Source organism: Danio aesculapii, chromosome 14, assembly GCF_903798145.1.
Source record: "Danio aesculapii chromosome 14, fDanAes4.1, whole genome shotgun sequence".
Taxonomy (NCBI): domain Eukaryota; kingdom Metazoa; phylum Chordata; class Actinopteri; order Cypriniformes; family Danionidae; genus Danio; species Danio aesculapii.
The window spans coordinates 55,612,294-55,628,718 of record NC_079448.1 but is presented as its reverse complement, the minus strand read 5'-3'; the positions used below and the strand labels follow the sequence as shown (position 1 = coordinate 55,628,718).

The following is a 16,425-nucleotide window of genomic DNA, read 5'->3' as shown; positions in this document are numbered from 1 at the left end:
TAGTAATTCACTTTTTAAAGGGATAGTTCACCCTAAAATGATATTCTGATCATTTATTTACTCCTCTTTTGTTTCAAACCTTCTTTTGTTGAACACTAAGGAAGATATTTTGGAAAATGTTGGAAACATGCAACTATTGACTTCTATAGTATTGGTTTTTCCTACTATTGCAACTAAAGGTCAGGGTGACAACGGAGGTGAGGGTCCAAATGCAGTTTATGAACTCTGAGTCAGGCAATGGTCAAAGCAGGAGCAAACAGAAGCATGAGGGTAATCCAAAAGAGTAGCCGTGTTAACTGCCAAAATAGTCGATACAGGTGGCAAAACAACATCAACAATAGACAAGGCAAGGGTTAAAAGCACGGCAAGACTAGACAAGGGAACGCGAAGGCCCTGTTTACACTCAGGCCTTGATGCCTAATTCTGATTTGTTGCCTATATCGGATTTTTTTGCCTGTCTGTTTACACGTTCTTTTAATTGTGACCCATATCTGAGTCGTGTGTTTACACTTGCTATACAATTTACGATGCCGTGCATGCGTGAAGGTGAGTTCTAGCATCTGCACATCACGATGGAAGAAATTGTCTTGCTTTTAGTTCTGTGAAATATGCGAAGTTCGTCCAACTTTAAAATGATTTTGAGGCAGAGGAGGCGGTGTAGGGTTTATATATGGTTTCCTCCACAATTTAGAGGAATTAGCGGGTATGAGAGAGAGATCTCAGGTCTGGTGGGAGCAAATTGTGGCGACTGACCACTTTCCTTCTCAATGTTTCCCCTGTTGTTGTTGTTGTTGTTGTTGTTGTTTTCAGTGTCAGCGTCTCCACACACGCTCTTCCTTCTATGTCATTAAACCGCAGAGAAGTACCACAATGTAGCTTAATGTAGTTAAATGACGTACAAAATGGAGTGCCTCAATAAATCTGATCTGCCTGCTTATATGAGACGCATTGTCACATATCTGATTTATTTCCACTTATGAAGGAGGCCTGAAACCATCTCTGAATATCCGAATGTATGCGTTAATTTTTTTCCTGTTTACACGGTCATAAAACAGATCCGATCCGTGTCACATATGAGCAACAAATCAGAATTGGGAATTGGCAGTGTAAACGGGGCCTTACTGAACAGTCCAGAACTGGTGTGTGTGAGGTGCCTAATGGGAAATGTAGTTTTAGTTCAGTGGCAGATTTGTAGTTTGGGAGATGGTGAATGTTTTCCAGCAATCTGCAAGGGCTAGATCACCAGCAATCATGACAACTATAGTCTATGGTTACCGGTCTCTAACATTCTTCAAAATATCTTCTTTTGTGTTTCATTTAATCATTTTCTTTTCGGCTTAGTCCCTTTATTAATCTGGGATCGCCACAGCGGAATGAACCGCCAACTTATCCAGCACATGTTTTATGCAGCAGATGCCCTTCCAGTTGCAACCTATCACTGGGAAACACTTATACACACTCATTCACGCACATACGCTATGGACGATTTTAGCTTACCCAATTTCACTATATTGCATGTGTTTGGACTGTGGGGGTAACCGGAGCACCCAGAGGAAACCCGCGCCAACACGAGGAGAACATGCAAACTCCACGAGGCTCGAACCAGCGACCTTCTTGCTGTGAGGCGATTGTGCTACCCACTGCGCCACCGTGCTGCCTTTCTTTTGAGTTTAACAGAAACACTTAGTCAGTAAATGTAATTTGTGGTGTGTACTATCCCTTTAAAGCAACAGTTTCCCCCAAAAATGAATATGCCAAACCTGTGTGACCGCATTGCTGATGTGTTAAGCATAATAAAAATAGTTTTGTTTAGGATCTTACTGACTTTAATTTTGAGAGAAACATTCTTCAAATTATCTCCTGTCACAGAAAAAAATAGGTAACACCTTACTATAAGGGTACTTTAGTTTATTAATTTATTGAACAAACACTAATCTTAACATTTATTACAGTATTTATTCATCTTTTTAGCATTAGTTAATGAAAGCAAAGTCATTCATTCTTAGTTTGTTTTAGCTCTTAGTGCAGTAATGTTAACAAGCACAACTGCAGATTTTAATGATCATTAGTGAATGATGAACTATGATTAATAAATGCATGTTTGTAAATACATTACCTAATAGGATCTTACTGTAAACTGTGACCTGGAAAGGCTTACAGTAATGCATTAACATTCTATTGCCTGGCATGCCCCGCCCCCTTCTTCTCATTGGCTGTTCATTTGATGCACTTGAGCACAAACACTCTTTGGCAGAGCTGTGATAAAATAAACACTAATGGCTGTTCATTAAAAAAGGGGAGGAGCTAATATAAGCCCCGCCTTAATGTTTCAGTTGAGATTGTCAAACATCAAATAAAATATATGCAAATTTCAAATCACTTCACTGGAGCTTTAAATATGAAACCAATGTGCACGATGTGTCAGCATGATTGACTGGGCTTGCAACTAAGCAATACAACAGTCCATTAATGAGGAAGTAGTTTGTTCACTCAAAGTATTCACAGTTTCTACACCGCATATTTTTATTACATATAAGTGAATTGGGACGCTGCATGCTATTATTGCAAGCATGATGTGCACTGTCATGTTGAACTCAATAAAGCACATGCATGTGGACTAGGGCTGTATGATATTGGATCTTATTTAATCTAACATTGCAATATTTCTGGTATTATGTGATTTATATATTGAAGACAATCTCACCAGATGACTTGATTTGGAAAGAGTTGATCATTTTAAATTGATTGGGATGCTTGTGTAGAGCGTCTGCATAAAAGGTGCGCCTAAATCATGCAGTGCATTACCTGCCATTATCAGGAATGCCGTCTCTCTGGATTGTTTTCGGACGCTTCCTTAGACGCATCTTTTTAGCAAAGCATTTACAGTTTTTCTCAGTGGCTTTGGTGCATTTCTCACAACACTATTTATATTTGCACAACAGTTCATGCATTTCTCAACACAGTTAGTCATTTGTGCACATCAGTAGCAGTTTCTCATTCCTTCCAACAAATTGCCAATGCTTTTAGACATGCATCAATGGCTTTAATGCGACTCTCTGCTGTTTATAACATTATCATCTGCTTATGTCATGTCAGTGAAAATGACCTAGACGTGTGAATGCTGAATAGTCATTTCATATTCAATTCAATTCCCCTTTATTTGTATAGCGCTTATACAATGTAGATTGTGTCAAAGCAGCTTCACATAAAAGGTAACAGTAAATAGTAAATGTAAACAGTGTAGTTCAGTTTTCAGAGTTTAAGTTCAGTTGAGCTCAGTTCAGTGTGGTTTAATAATCACTACTGAGAGTCCAAATATTGAAGAGCAAATCCAACGATGCGCAGCTCTACAGATCCTGAACCATGCAAGCCAGTGGAGACAGCGGAGAGGGAAAAAAAACTTCACTAAAGGCGAAAGTGAAGAAAAAAAACCTTGAGAGAAACCAGGCTCAGTTGGGCACGACCATTTTAATTTCTCCGCTGGCCAAACGTCTTGTGCAGAGCTGCAGTCTCAGTGGCGGAGGCTGGAAGCTGGCCTCAGCGAAGACTCGTCTGTCTCTGGAGCGTCACAGGAATCAGTCTCATGTTCTCCACTCTTCCATGACCACCACAGTAGCTGCTCAGGATACGGCCTGGTCCAGGATTATGGAAACCTTGGGATCATCTCGTCGTTGGTCTTGGATTGAATCAGTGACTCTGCATAGTCTGAGGGCCTCGGGAAGAGTATCCCCAGGTGGAAATGGAGAATAAAGAGAATAATTAGCGTAGCTGCTGTTCATAGTGTGTATAAACTAGGTGCAGAAACCTGTGTGGAAGCCCGCAGAGTAAATTTCATATTAAACTAATAGTGCTCATTTCATTACTGGAGTCATTACATACACAAATGTTGAACTAGTTGTCTAAATCTGTCAAGCCAATTTTATAAATTTATCTATAAATAAATGCATCTATAAAATTATTATTTTTCCTGAAAATATCTTCTAAATTGAACACTTTGATGAATGATTTACAGACCGGTGTATGTTGTAGGTTCATTTCCAATATGTACTGCAGTATTGTCTACAGTTATGCTCAGATCTACACAAAGAAAGTTTTGTGTTTGTTGTAAATAAGGGTGTTTATTCTTCTGCACAATGCTGTCAATAAATGAGAATTGCAAAGAGCATCTGCTGTAAACATGTTAAACATACATATTCAGTGTCTTGTACTCAGATATCTCACTAAATACAGTGATGTCTAACTTTACTGGAGTCTTCAAATGGCTGTGTAAATGGTATATAGTGCTGTCTTGAGCATTTCCAGGACGTGTCACCAAAATCTGACTTTATTGTATTGGGAAACATTTACAGAGTAAACCGTCATGATGAAAACATCACAGCCATCTGACTATATTGTTCATAAACAGTGGTGTCAGGACTTTTCATATTGATGACACTGATACTTGACATCAATACTTGCTTTTGAGGAATGAGCTCTCCAATTTGAGCAAGTGACGCGCTTCTGCTGGTTATCAACTGGGTTTTGCAGTTTGCACTAGCTGTTTGGAGAAATGCATGAACTGTTGTGCAGATATAAATAGTGTTGTGAGAAATGCACCAAAGCCACTGACAAAAGCTGTAACTTGTGATTATCCCTGTCATGCTTGTAATCTTTTGCTTGTTTCATTGTGTAATTGATTATTGCGCTGTGACTTTTGTCTTGTTATTGGGATTTTATTCAATTCAATTTAAGTTTATTCGTGTAGCGCTTGTACAAAGCAGCTTTACAAAAGGTGAACATTACTGCATTATAGTCAAATTAAGTTAAAGTTACAATCAAATAAACACTCACCGGCCACTTTATTAGGTACACCTTACTAGTACCGAGTCGGACCCCCTTTTGCCTTCAGATCTGCCTTAATCCTTGGTGTCAGAGATTCAACAAGCTACTGGAAATATTCCTCAGATATTTTGCTCCATATTGACATGATAGCATCACACAGTTGCTGCAGATTTGGACCCAAAGTGTGCCAAGAAAATTTCCTCCACTTCATTACACCACCACCACCAGCCTGAACCGCTGATACAAGGCAGGATGGATCCATGCTTTCATGTTGTTGAGGCCAAATTGTGAGCCGAGCATCTGAATGTGGCAGCAGAAATGGAGACTCATCAGACCAGGCAACGTTTCTCCAATCTTCTATTGTCCAGTTTTGGTGAGCCTGTGTGAATTGTAGCCTCAGTTTCCTGTTCTTAGCTGACAGGAGCGGCACCCGGTGTGGTCTTCTGCTGCTGTAGCCCATCCGCCTCAAGGTTGGACGTGTTGTGTGTTCAGAGATGCTCTTCTGCAGACCTCGGTTGTAACGAGTGCTTATTTGAGTTACTGTTGCCTTTCTATCAGCTGGAACCAGTCTGGCCATTCTCCTCTGACCTCTGGCATCAACAAGGCATTTGCGCCCACAGAACTGCCGCTCACTGGATATTTCCTCTTTGTTGTGCGTGAAAATCCCAGTAGATCAGCAGTTTCTGAAATACTCAGAGCAGCCCATCTGACAGCAACAGCCATGCCACGTTCAAAGTCTCTTAAATCCCCTTTCTTCCTCATTCTGATGCTCGCTCTGAACTGCAGCAGATCGTCTTGACCATGTCTACATGCCTAAATGCATTGAGCTGCTGCCATGTGATTGGCTGATTAGAAATTTGCGTTAACAAGCAGTTGGACGGGTGTACCTAATAAAGTGGCCAGTGAGTGTGTGTGTACGTTTTATGAAGTGTATTTTATGCAAACTTGTGATTCTCTGCATTTTTTTGTTGTTGTATATCTTTTTAAGTTTAAGAAAAGCGCATCAATAATAATAATAATAATAATAATAATAATAATAAAATTATTATTATTATTATTATGGTATACAGTAATTGAATAATCAAATGTAAAATAACACTGTAGTCTTCGTTGTGTAAATAATTCAATAAAATAATGGTTAATAATGGTCAAAATGGTCAGATGTCTTATGCATGAATGCTTTTCAATTCCTCATACAGTCACAGGCCTTAAACACACATGCAAGTAATGAACCATAATCCAGATTTAACACTGCAGGTCCTTCAATGTGACTGCTGCGAATGCTCACGTTGTGATATTCATGGTAACACTATATATTGTGCAGTCCTAATGTGGATTGTATTATAGTAAACACAGTAAAGCAGTGCTGTTTAAGAGGCTAAATTTGATATTTTGTTAGCTGAACTTCACCAAGGATGTGGTTTTGAGTCTCAGTAGTGTGCAGGAAGAGGAAGAGGCCTGAGCTTCTGTGGAAACACGTGATCTACAGAGAGAGAAATCTGCACAACTCTCCACTGTAATATGTAATATCTGCTAATGAACAGCGTGTGTGTTTTGAGTTTATTTGCTTTGGTGAACTGCATTAACTTCTGATGATGAAAACAACTAAAATTACATTTATTATTGATGTTTTTAATAGTTTGACGTGATATATTGTATGTTTTAGTCTTGCAATTACACTAAAATCCTGGTAATGAGCTGCACACACTTTTCCCTGCGACTCTGCTTTCCTACACCTTGATTAAAGGGTCAGTTCACCCAAAAATTAAGGTTAAACTTTCTCATCAATCACTCATATTTTCCTCAATTTAAAAGTATAGTATCTAAATTAAAAAGAAATATAAAGTGCAAAACTATAACTAGATATTAAAGTTTGAAGACAAACTTTATGGTGGCTTGAAAAGCCGAGTCTAAAAGTTTGAAGTCGTTTTAAAGTGTAAATAACTGAAGCAGTTTTTATGAAGTTTGAAACAGTCTGCATAGATAAGTACATTTATGTTAGCATGTTTCTTGGTTGTTGCTAGGCGGTTGCTAAAGTATTCTGAGTGGTTGCTAGGCAGTTGCTAACATAAATTAGCATGATTCTAGCATTAATTAGCATGTTACTAGCATGATTCTAGCATGAATTAGGAAGTAACTAGCATGATTCTAACATGAATTAGCATGTAACTAGCATGTTTCTAGCATGAATTAGCATGATTCTAGCATGAATTAGCATGTAACTAGCATGATTATAGCATGGATTAGCATGTTTCTAGCATGAATTAGCATGTTGTTAGCATGATTCTACAATGAATTAGCATGTTACTAGCATGTTTCTAGCATGAATTAGCATGTTGTTAGCATGATTCTAGTATGAATTAGCAAGTTACCAGCATGTTACTAGCATGAATTAGCAGGTTACTAGCATGATTCTAGCATGAATTAGCATGTAACTAGCATTATATTAGCATGAATTAGCATGTAACTAGCATGATATTAGTATGTTACTAGCATGATTCTAGCATGAATCAGCTTGTTTCTAGCATGAATTAGCATGTTGTTAGCATGAATTAGCATGTTACTAGCATGACTAGCATGTCACTATCGTGTTGCTAGCACCTTTCTAGCAAGATTAGCATGTCAGTAGGAAGTTTAAACTGTTAGCATGTGTTAGAATAGCTAGTCACAGTCTCTGGGACAGTTGCTAGGGTGCTGAAATTGGTTGCTAGGGAGTGGCTAGTAAGTTTAAAGGTAATCAGTGATTGGCTGCTGGCTAGACTGAGTTGAATGAGGCCAGACTCTAGTCTGTAGGACAGTCTGATGCAGAGTTATGAGCTCACAAAGGTTGACCCAATGTTAAGTAAATGGGAGTCTTTTACAATGGAAGTCTATGGGACAGTTGCTAGGGTGCTGTAAGTGGTTGCTAGGGAGTGGCTAGTAAGTTAAAAAGTCATCAGTTATTGGCTGCTGGCTAGACTGAGTTAAATGAGTCCAGTTAGAAGTCTGTAGGACAGTCTGATGCAGAGTTATGAGCTCACTAAGTTTGACCCAATGTTAAGTGAATGGGAGTCTTTTACAATGGAAGTCTATGGGACAGTTGCTAGGGTGCTGTAAGTGGTTGCTAGGGAGTGGCTAGTAAGTTAAAAAGTCATCAGTTATTGGCTGCTGGCTAGACTGAGTTAAATGAGTCCAGTTAGAAGTCTGTAGGACAGTCTGATGCAGAGTTATGAGCTCACAAAGTTTGACCCAATGTTAAGTCAATGGGACTTTTGGGATTTTTCTGGGTCGTTTTTCGGAAAACCCAAGGTCGGATCAGTTAGAAAAGATATAGCAACCCGAGTCAGACCAGTTCGAAGGTTTGACGAAAGTTTGAAGTATGTAGCTTGAAAGGCCTAGGAGGAGATACACTTAGAAATTAGTCTCAGAAGAAGAAGTTTTGATAGATAACAATATGCTGGCTTTTCAAGCCACCATAATAAACTTGCGGCACCATCACAAATGCATTAATATGGTCATAATTCAGATTATGTATTCGCTACACTGTATAAAATTGGATGTTAATTAACATTTTAATTAAATTAAATTAAATTGCATTGTATTATAGGAGCTTCATCTCTGCTATGAAATCTTCTGATGATAAACATTTTGAGAACAACATTTATTATTGATGTTTTTAATAGTTTGAAGTGATATATTGTATGTTTCAGTGTTGTAAATTACTCAATAAAATCCTGGTAATGAGCTGCACGCACTTTCCCCTGCGACTCTGCTTTCCTGCACCTTTGTTAAAGGGTCCGTTCACTAAAATATGTAAATAAACATTTATTCATTGACTCTGACTTAAGTGATTGTAAACTTTTAGTTTGATTTTTCTGTTCACACAAGAGAAGATATTGTGAAGAATGCTGGAAAAACGCAGCCATTGACATGTAAATATTCGGATCAAGAACTGCTGATTGTGTGTTTGTTCAGCATTCTTCAGAATATCTCCCTTTGTTTTTAAAATAATTAACCCCCATCCTGTGTATCTCTTATTAGTTGTGAAATATTTCTTAAGTGATGTTTAACAAAACAAGGACCTTTTCATAGTAATATAGTTTGTCTGTAATAAAAGAAAGTTACATAATAATATTAATGGTGTCGACTCCCTTTAGAGACAGAACTTATTTCGATTGGCTACAGAACAAACCGCTTGCCTAATTAACCTAGTGAAGCCTTTAAATGACACTTCGAGCTGAGTGCTAGCATCTACTGAAATATTATGTACTATCATTATGGCTAAGGCAAAAGAAATTGGGAATTAAAAATGTGTTGATAAAAGACATGCTGTGTTGGCATCAGTGTAATGATCGCTATTGGGTGTTTGTTTACTAAGCAGTTATGATCAGATATGATGTGTAAATGTGAGCGATGCTTGATAATAACTGCAGAAATGAACAGAATAATCGATGAGAGAATTTTAAACTTGTTTGGTCTCTTCCAGCAGTCGACGGGCCTTGCCTGCAAATCACAGAACAACCAAAACAGGTAAAGCACGTATGATGTTTCTCAATAAATAGTTTTATGTAGTCGAATGCTTTCTCTGGAGAAATGTTCTCCAGAAATCAGGGTTAACTTAAAGGGATAGTTCAAATATTAGATTTATATTAGATCAGGCTAGAACAAGATTTTTCCACTTGTGTTTATTGTTGAAATATATTTCTATAGTACTATTCCATAGCATGAATGAGTGAGTGAGTCAATGAATGAATGAATGAACGAATGAATGAGTGAGTGAGTTATCGAATTAATGAATGAGTCATTGAATGAATGAATGAGTGAGTCAATGAATGAATGAATGAATGAATGAATGCTGGAATAAGTCATTGAATTAATTATTTAATTAATTAATGAGTCCTTGAATGAGTGAGTCATCGAATGAATGAATGATTCATTGAACGAATGAACAAATGAATGAATGAGTCATCGAATGAATAAACGAGTCATCGAAGGATTATACGAGTCATTGAATGAACGAGTCATTGAATGAACGAGTCATTGAATGAACGAGTCATTGAATGAATGAGTCATTGAATGAATGAGTCATCGAATGAATAAACGAATAGATGATTGAGTCATTGAATGAATGAATAAGTGAGTGAGTCAATGAATGAATGAATGAGTGAGTGAGTCATTGAGTGAGTCATTGAATGAGTCCTTGAATGAATGCGTCATCGAATGAATAAATGAATGAACGAATGAGTCATTGAATGAATGAACAAATTAATGAATGCAGGAGTGAGTCAACGAATGAATGAGTCCTTGAATGAATGAGTCATCGAATGAATAAACGAATAGATGATTGAGTCATTGAATGAATGAATAAGTGAGTGAGTCAATGAATGAATGAATGAGTGAGTGAGTCATTGAGTGAGTCATTGAGTGAGTCATTGAGTGAGTCATTGAGTGAGTCATTGAATGAGTCATTGAATGAGTCTTTGAATGAATGCGTCATCGAATGAATAAATGAATGAACGAATGAGTCATTGAATGAATGAACAAATTAATGAATGCAGGAGTGAGTCAATGAATGAATGAGTCCTTGAATGTATGAGTCATCGAATGAATGATTGAGTCACTGAATGAATTTGTGAGTTAGTCATTGAATGAGTGAGTGGGTGAGTCATTGAATGAGTCCTTGAATGAATGTGTCATCAAATTAATGAATGAATGAGTCCTTGAATGAATGAATGAATGAATGAATGAGTCCTTTTAATGAATGAACAAATAAATGAATGAGTCATTGAACGAATGAATGAATTAATGAGTCCTTGAATGAATGAACGAATGAATGATTGAGTCATTGAATGAATGAATGAATGAATGAATGAATGAATGAATGAGTGAGTCATTGAATGGATAAGTCATTGAATTAGTGAGTGAGTCATTAAATGAGTCCTTGAATGAATGTGTCATCGAATGAATGAATGAATAAATGAGTCCTTGAATGAATGAATGAATGGAGTCCTTTAATGAATGAACAAATAAATGAATGAGTCATTGAACAAAGAAATTAATGAATGTGCTAATCTGAACTCACTGCAATAACACTCACTATATCAGCTCAATATTAAACCGGAGTTAATTTCTCTTCTCTTCAGAGGGGCTTCAGGTTCCGCTATGGGTGTGAGGGCCCGTCTCACGGTGGGCTCCCAGGGGCCTCCAGTGAGAAGAACCGCAAGTCCTACCCACAAGTGCAGGTAAAGTTTGAATTCATTTATCTGTATTTAACATTTATTAGATTTGTCAACGTTGATGCAAATAACCCAAAATAAAATATATATAATAATAAAGAAGAAATAATAACCTGAGCACAATATCAGAATTGCCCCCCCCCCCCTCAAAAAATGGCGTTATGGTACCATTAAATATAAATGACTACACCTGCTTTTGAGGGTTTGATTTCTGTGTAATTTCTCAGTGAATAGAGACACTAATTAGGTGCAATTAAACAAAACGTTTATTATTAAACAGGTATATCCATTAAAATAAGAGTTTGGTCATCGAAGATCTTTAACAATAGAAAGACATTACATTTAAATTCAATGTCATTGCAAAAACAAACCAAAACTACTTTTCTGTTTCTCTTGATTTTAATTTTTTTTTCCTGTTTATTACAATTTTATTAACAATTTCATTAATAATAATTTTACCAACTCATTAATTTGTGTGCATAATTATTGAACTGATCTTTTTTGTTAGATGTGTTGATCAGTTTTGTCATTGCTGCTGACTAATCTAATGTAAATGCACTAATATATTACTGTGCAGCATCCTGTAATACTACTGTAGAAGATAGATCTGAAGGGTCAACTGGTATATGCTGAGCACTGTACACAACATATGTACCATATGGCAGCTAGCTCACTGCAACGCTCACATGGTCGCCCGCTGAAGCCAAGCAGGGCTGCGCCCGGTCAGTACCTGGATGGGAGACCACATGGGAAAGCTAGGTTGTTGCCGGAAGTGGTGTTAGTGAGGGCAGCAGGGGCGTCCAACTTGTGGTCTGTGTGAGTCCTAATGCCCCAGTATAGTGATGGGGACTCTATACTGCTCAGTGAGCACCGTCTTTCGGATGAGACGTTAAACCGAGCTCCTGACTCTCTGTGCTTATCAAATTCCAGGATGTCCTTCGAAAGGAGTAGAGGTTTAACCCCAGCATCCTGGCCAAATCTGCCCACTGGCCTCTGTCCATCATGGCCTCCTAACCCTCTCCATATCATAATACGCTTATTTCACGCGGCCGCCATTTTAAAGATCTAAAGCGAGGCTGCGGTGGGAAGAAACCCGGAAGTATAGGGCCAGCACTGTAAACATTGCAGTAGCATGCTGTGGACTACAAACCTCCAGCTGTTACCGAGATTTCAAAATGCAGAAATGGTGTAAACATCACTTTAATATCATTCAGTAAGTTTAATTTAAACAATTAAAAAGCAATTTGGCATCAAACAACATCACAATCTCTGTAAGAGTAATATGCTCAAGTGTCCTCCTAGGCTTCAGTTCATAGCAACAAGTAAACACTGTGGGGATGCTTTCCTGCTTCAGCCTATGTAACCCGGTGAGTGATAAACACTGCAGTCCTTGGTAGCACACCCTCGTGTTGTCTGTAATAGTGTTGTCTGGGTACCGAAGTTTTAAAACCGTCTATTTCCCACTAACATTGAAACGCCGCTGAGCGCGGATGACTCGAATGATCTTCACTTCACTCTTCAGTGTATCTGTGTTTGCACTCCGTTTACCGCTCTTCACCCAGTGCAAACACAGATACATGGAGACTGGGGTGCGAAGCAGCCGTGAAGGTCAGTCGAGTCCCCAAGCAGATCGCTCGGCTGTGTTTGTGCTCGGTAAACAGCGGAGGGTGAACTGATGACCTTCTCGGCCAATCACAAGCATTTCTGTTGAGCACGTGAACACAATGGCCAATCAGCGCTGTTTTAAGAAAGCCATCAACAGTGCTTTAAATGTTAGCGGGAAATTGACAGTTTTTGTTTTAATTCAGTATCGTGACAAGTCTAATATAGTGAAAGAATCAGTTCATTAACTCGAGTTTGATAAAAGGTGTCTAAAATGTGTGTTTGGGAAAGAAAATGTTAGCTAACTAGTGCCGTTTCCCTTAACTTAGCTGAAAATGAGCTCTGATATCCCTTTATATTTTCATCATTTATACAGAACGGACCTTCGGGTCACTCAGAAGGCGGTGAAATGATAAATTTGTGTCACTGTCTCTTCACTGATAAGATATACAGCCAAGTACACAACGTTCCAATGTAACTTCCAATGATACTTCCAGGTTTCTTCCCACCGCAGCCTCGATTTCGCTTTTAAAAATGGCGGTCACGTGAAATCAGTCTATTGGCTTCATCACTTGGTCTCCTCTCAGCTAGTGTGAGGTCTGGTGCAAAATGGCTGCCGTCGCATCATCTAGGTGGATGCTGCACACTGGTGCTGGATGAGGAGATTCCACCCTATGTGTAAAGCGCTTTGAGTGCCCAGAAAAGTGCTGTATAAATATAAGAAATTATTATATATATATATATATATATATATATATATATATATAGAAAAAAGAAAGAAAGGGCGAGAGAGGAAAAAGTAAGAAAGAAAGAAAACGTAGGAGAAAGAAAAAGTGAGTAAGAGAGAAAAGAATGAAAAATTAAAAGAGAGAGAAATAAAATTATCAAAAGAGAGAGAAAAGTGAAAGAGAAAGAAAGAAAATGTGAGAGAGAACGTGAGAACAAGAAAAAAGAAAGAAAGATTGAAAGAGAGAAAGAAAGGAAGAAAAGTGAGAAGGAAAGAAGAAAACGAGAGATAAAGTGAAAGATTGAAAGAGAAGAATAAAATTATAGGAAAGAGAGAGAAAAGTGAGAAGGGAATAAATAAAACATGAGAGAAAGAGAGAGAGACAAAAAGAAAGAAAGATTGAAAGAGAGAAATAAAATTCTAGAAAAAGAAAGAAAGAGGGAGAAGGAGAAAAGAATGAAAGATTGAAAGAGAGAGAGGAATACAATTCTAGAAAGAAACACACAGATGATTATAAATTAATTGTAAATATACTGATTATTATTGTTTTTATTACTGTTTTATCCTAAAATATCGATTGTTAAATGTTCAGTTTATTCTGATCTATTATTACTTTTATTATTATAAGTGAAAAATATGATATGAATGATATATGGTGAATAATAAAGTGATATATATATGGGATAATATGATCTATTATTGATATTTTTTATTTAATCATATGCATCTTTTTTTTTTACGGTGTTTTCCTTTACACATGCATGTTCTTTTATTTATAGGTAAACTTTATAACTGCTTTGGCAATACATTTGTCATGCCAATAATGGAGAGAAAGAGAGCGAGAAAAGAATGAAAGATTGAAAGAGAGAGGGGAATAAAATTATAGAAAGAGAAAAAGAAAGAAAACCAGAGAGAAAACATACAAGAGAGAGAGAGAGAGAGAGAGAGAGAGAGATTGAAAGAGCTAGAGAGAGAGAGAGAGAAGGAAAGAAAAAGGGAGAAGGAGTGAGTGAGCGAGTGAGTGAGCGAGTGAGCGAGTGAGTGAGCGAGTGAGCGAGTGAGTGAGCGAGTGAGCGAGTGAGCGAGCGAGTGAGCGAGTGAGTGAGTGAGTGAGTGAGTGAGTGAGTGAGTGAGTGAGTGAGTGAGTGAGTGAGTGAGTGAGTGAGTGAGTGAGTGAGTGAGTGAGTGAGTGAGTGAGTGAGTGATGTCATGGCTCTCTGTGATGCAGTTTTAGCTGTTATCATCATCAGCTGCTGAGCTTCTGTACACCTGCAGCTCTGACCTGCTGATATCAGCGGAGGAGACACTGAAGAAGAGAGAGAGAGAAACAGAGAGAGAGACAGAGCATCATGTTCTCGTGTGTGTGTGTGTGTGTGTGTGTGTGTGTGTGCGCGCGTTTGGGAATTTCCTAAGTGTGTCATCGGGGTAATTAGTGGGAAAACTCGTCAGAGATGAGAAACGAGCTGTGCAGCGACTCGCCAACACTCATCCCACACAAACACACATTAAAGAGCTCTGTGCGCGTGTGTGTGTGTGTGTGTGTGTATGTGTGTGTGTGTGTGTGTGTGTGTGTGTGTGTGTGTGTGTGCGCGTGTCTGTGCTCGCGTGAGTGCTTCTGTGTCCACGCGTGTTAGTGACTGCATCTGTGCATGCATGTATATTTGTTTGCGCATGCGTGTGTGTGTGTGAGAGTGTGTGTGTTTTGTGTCTGCAAGCGTCTGTATGCGAATGCATGTGTGTTTGTGTGTGTGTTTTGTCTGAGTGCCAGTTGTTTGTGTGTGAGTGCTTGTGTGTCTCTGTGTGTGTTTGTGTGAGAGTGCTTGTGTGTGCATTTTTCCATGTGTGCATACTTGATTGTCCATACAAGCGTGTGTGTGTGTGTGTGTGTCTGTGTGAGTGTGTGTGTTTGTGTTTGCAAGCGCATGTGTGTGTGCAAGTGTGTGTTTTGTCTGAGTGCCAGTTGTTTGTGTGTGAGTGCTTGTGTGTCTCTGTGTGTGTTTGTGTGAGAGTGCTTGTGTGTGCATTTTTCCATGTGTGCATGCATGATTGTCCATACAAGCGTGTGTGTGTGTTTGTGTTTGTGTTTGCAAGCGCATGTGTGTGTGCAAGTGTGTGTTTTGTCTGAGTGCCAGTTGTTTGTGTGTGAGTGCTTGTGTGTCTCTGTGTGTGATTGTATGTTTTGTGTGAGTGCCTGTTCTGTGAGTGTGCACATTTGTGTGTGCGTGTGTGTGTGTGTGTGTGGGTGTGTTTGTGCGTGTGCGTGTGCGTGTGCGTGCGCGTGTGCGTGTGCGTGTGCGTGTGCGTGTGCGTGTGCGTGTGTGTGTGTGTGCGTGTGTGTGTGTGGGTGTGTGTGTGTGTGTGTGTGTGCATCCTGGGCTTTTCAAGTTGCTCCTCAGTAGTTTCTGATAGTTGATCAGCAGCCGAATCGTTTCTGCCTTCAGATTACTGTCGATGATGATTATTGATCAGACAGAAGCTCCACCTGCTGCTCAACAGGAGTGTATTCTGCACATATCTGCGCTGACGTGTGATCTGCTCTTCAGATGATCTTCAGTCGTGTGTTTTCTCCTCTGATATTAGTGTTTGTGACTCATTTGAGCTCAGAGAAAGTGAAGCGGTGAAACCACAGAAGCAGAGTATCAGCCAGAGACACACTGCTTTATTATTCATCTCAGGAGTCACTGATCACACACTTCTGTTTCCAGCTGAACCCTAAACTCTGCTCATACTTAATTATTGCTTTTTATTTGTCATTATTTATTAATAGAAACTAAATAACTTTTGCTTATAATAGCTTATTTATCTACTTTATATACACTCACCGGCCACTTTATTAGATACACCTCACTAGTACCGGGTTGGACCCCTTTTGCCTTCAGATCTGCCTTAATCCTTGGTGTCAGAGATTCAACAAGCTACTGGAAATATTCCTCAGAGATTTTGCTCCATATTGACATGATAGCATCACACAGTTGCTGCAGATTTGTCGGCTGCACATCCATGATGCCAATCTCCCGTTCCACCACATACCAAACGTGCACTATTGGATTGAGCTCTGGT

The 16,425-nt window shown here is 38.8% G+C and overlaps 1 protein-coding gene across 1 annotated transcript in view; it reads left to right on the top strand.

Moving 5' to 3' along the window:
- The first annotated feature begins 527 nt into the window (after window positions 1–527).
- Window positions 528–16,425, top strand: part of nfkb1 (nuclear factor of kappa light polypeptide gene enhancer in B-cells 1) — a 62,215-nt gene continuing 46,317 nt past the window's right edge. Inside the window, exons 1-3 of the mRNA XM_056471874.1 lie at window positions 528–546; window positions 9,257–9,330; window positions 10,944–11,042. Of these exons, the coding sequence (XP_056327849.1) occupies window positions 528–546; window positions 9,257–9,330; window positions 10,944–11,042 (192 nt within the window). The remainder of the gene's footprint in view (window positions 547–9,256; window positions 9,331–10,943; window positions 11,043–16,425) is intronic.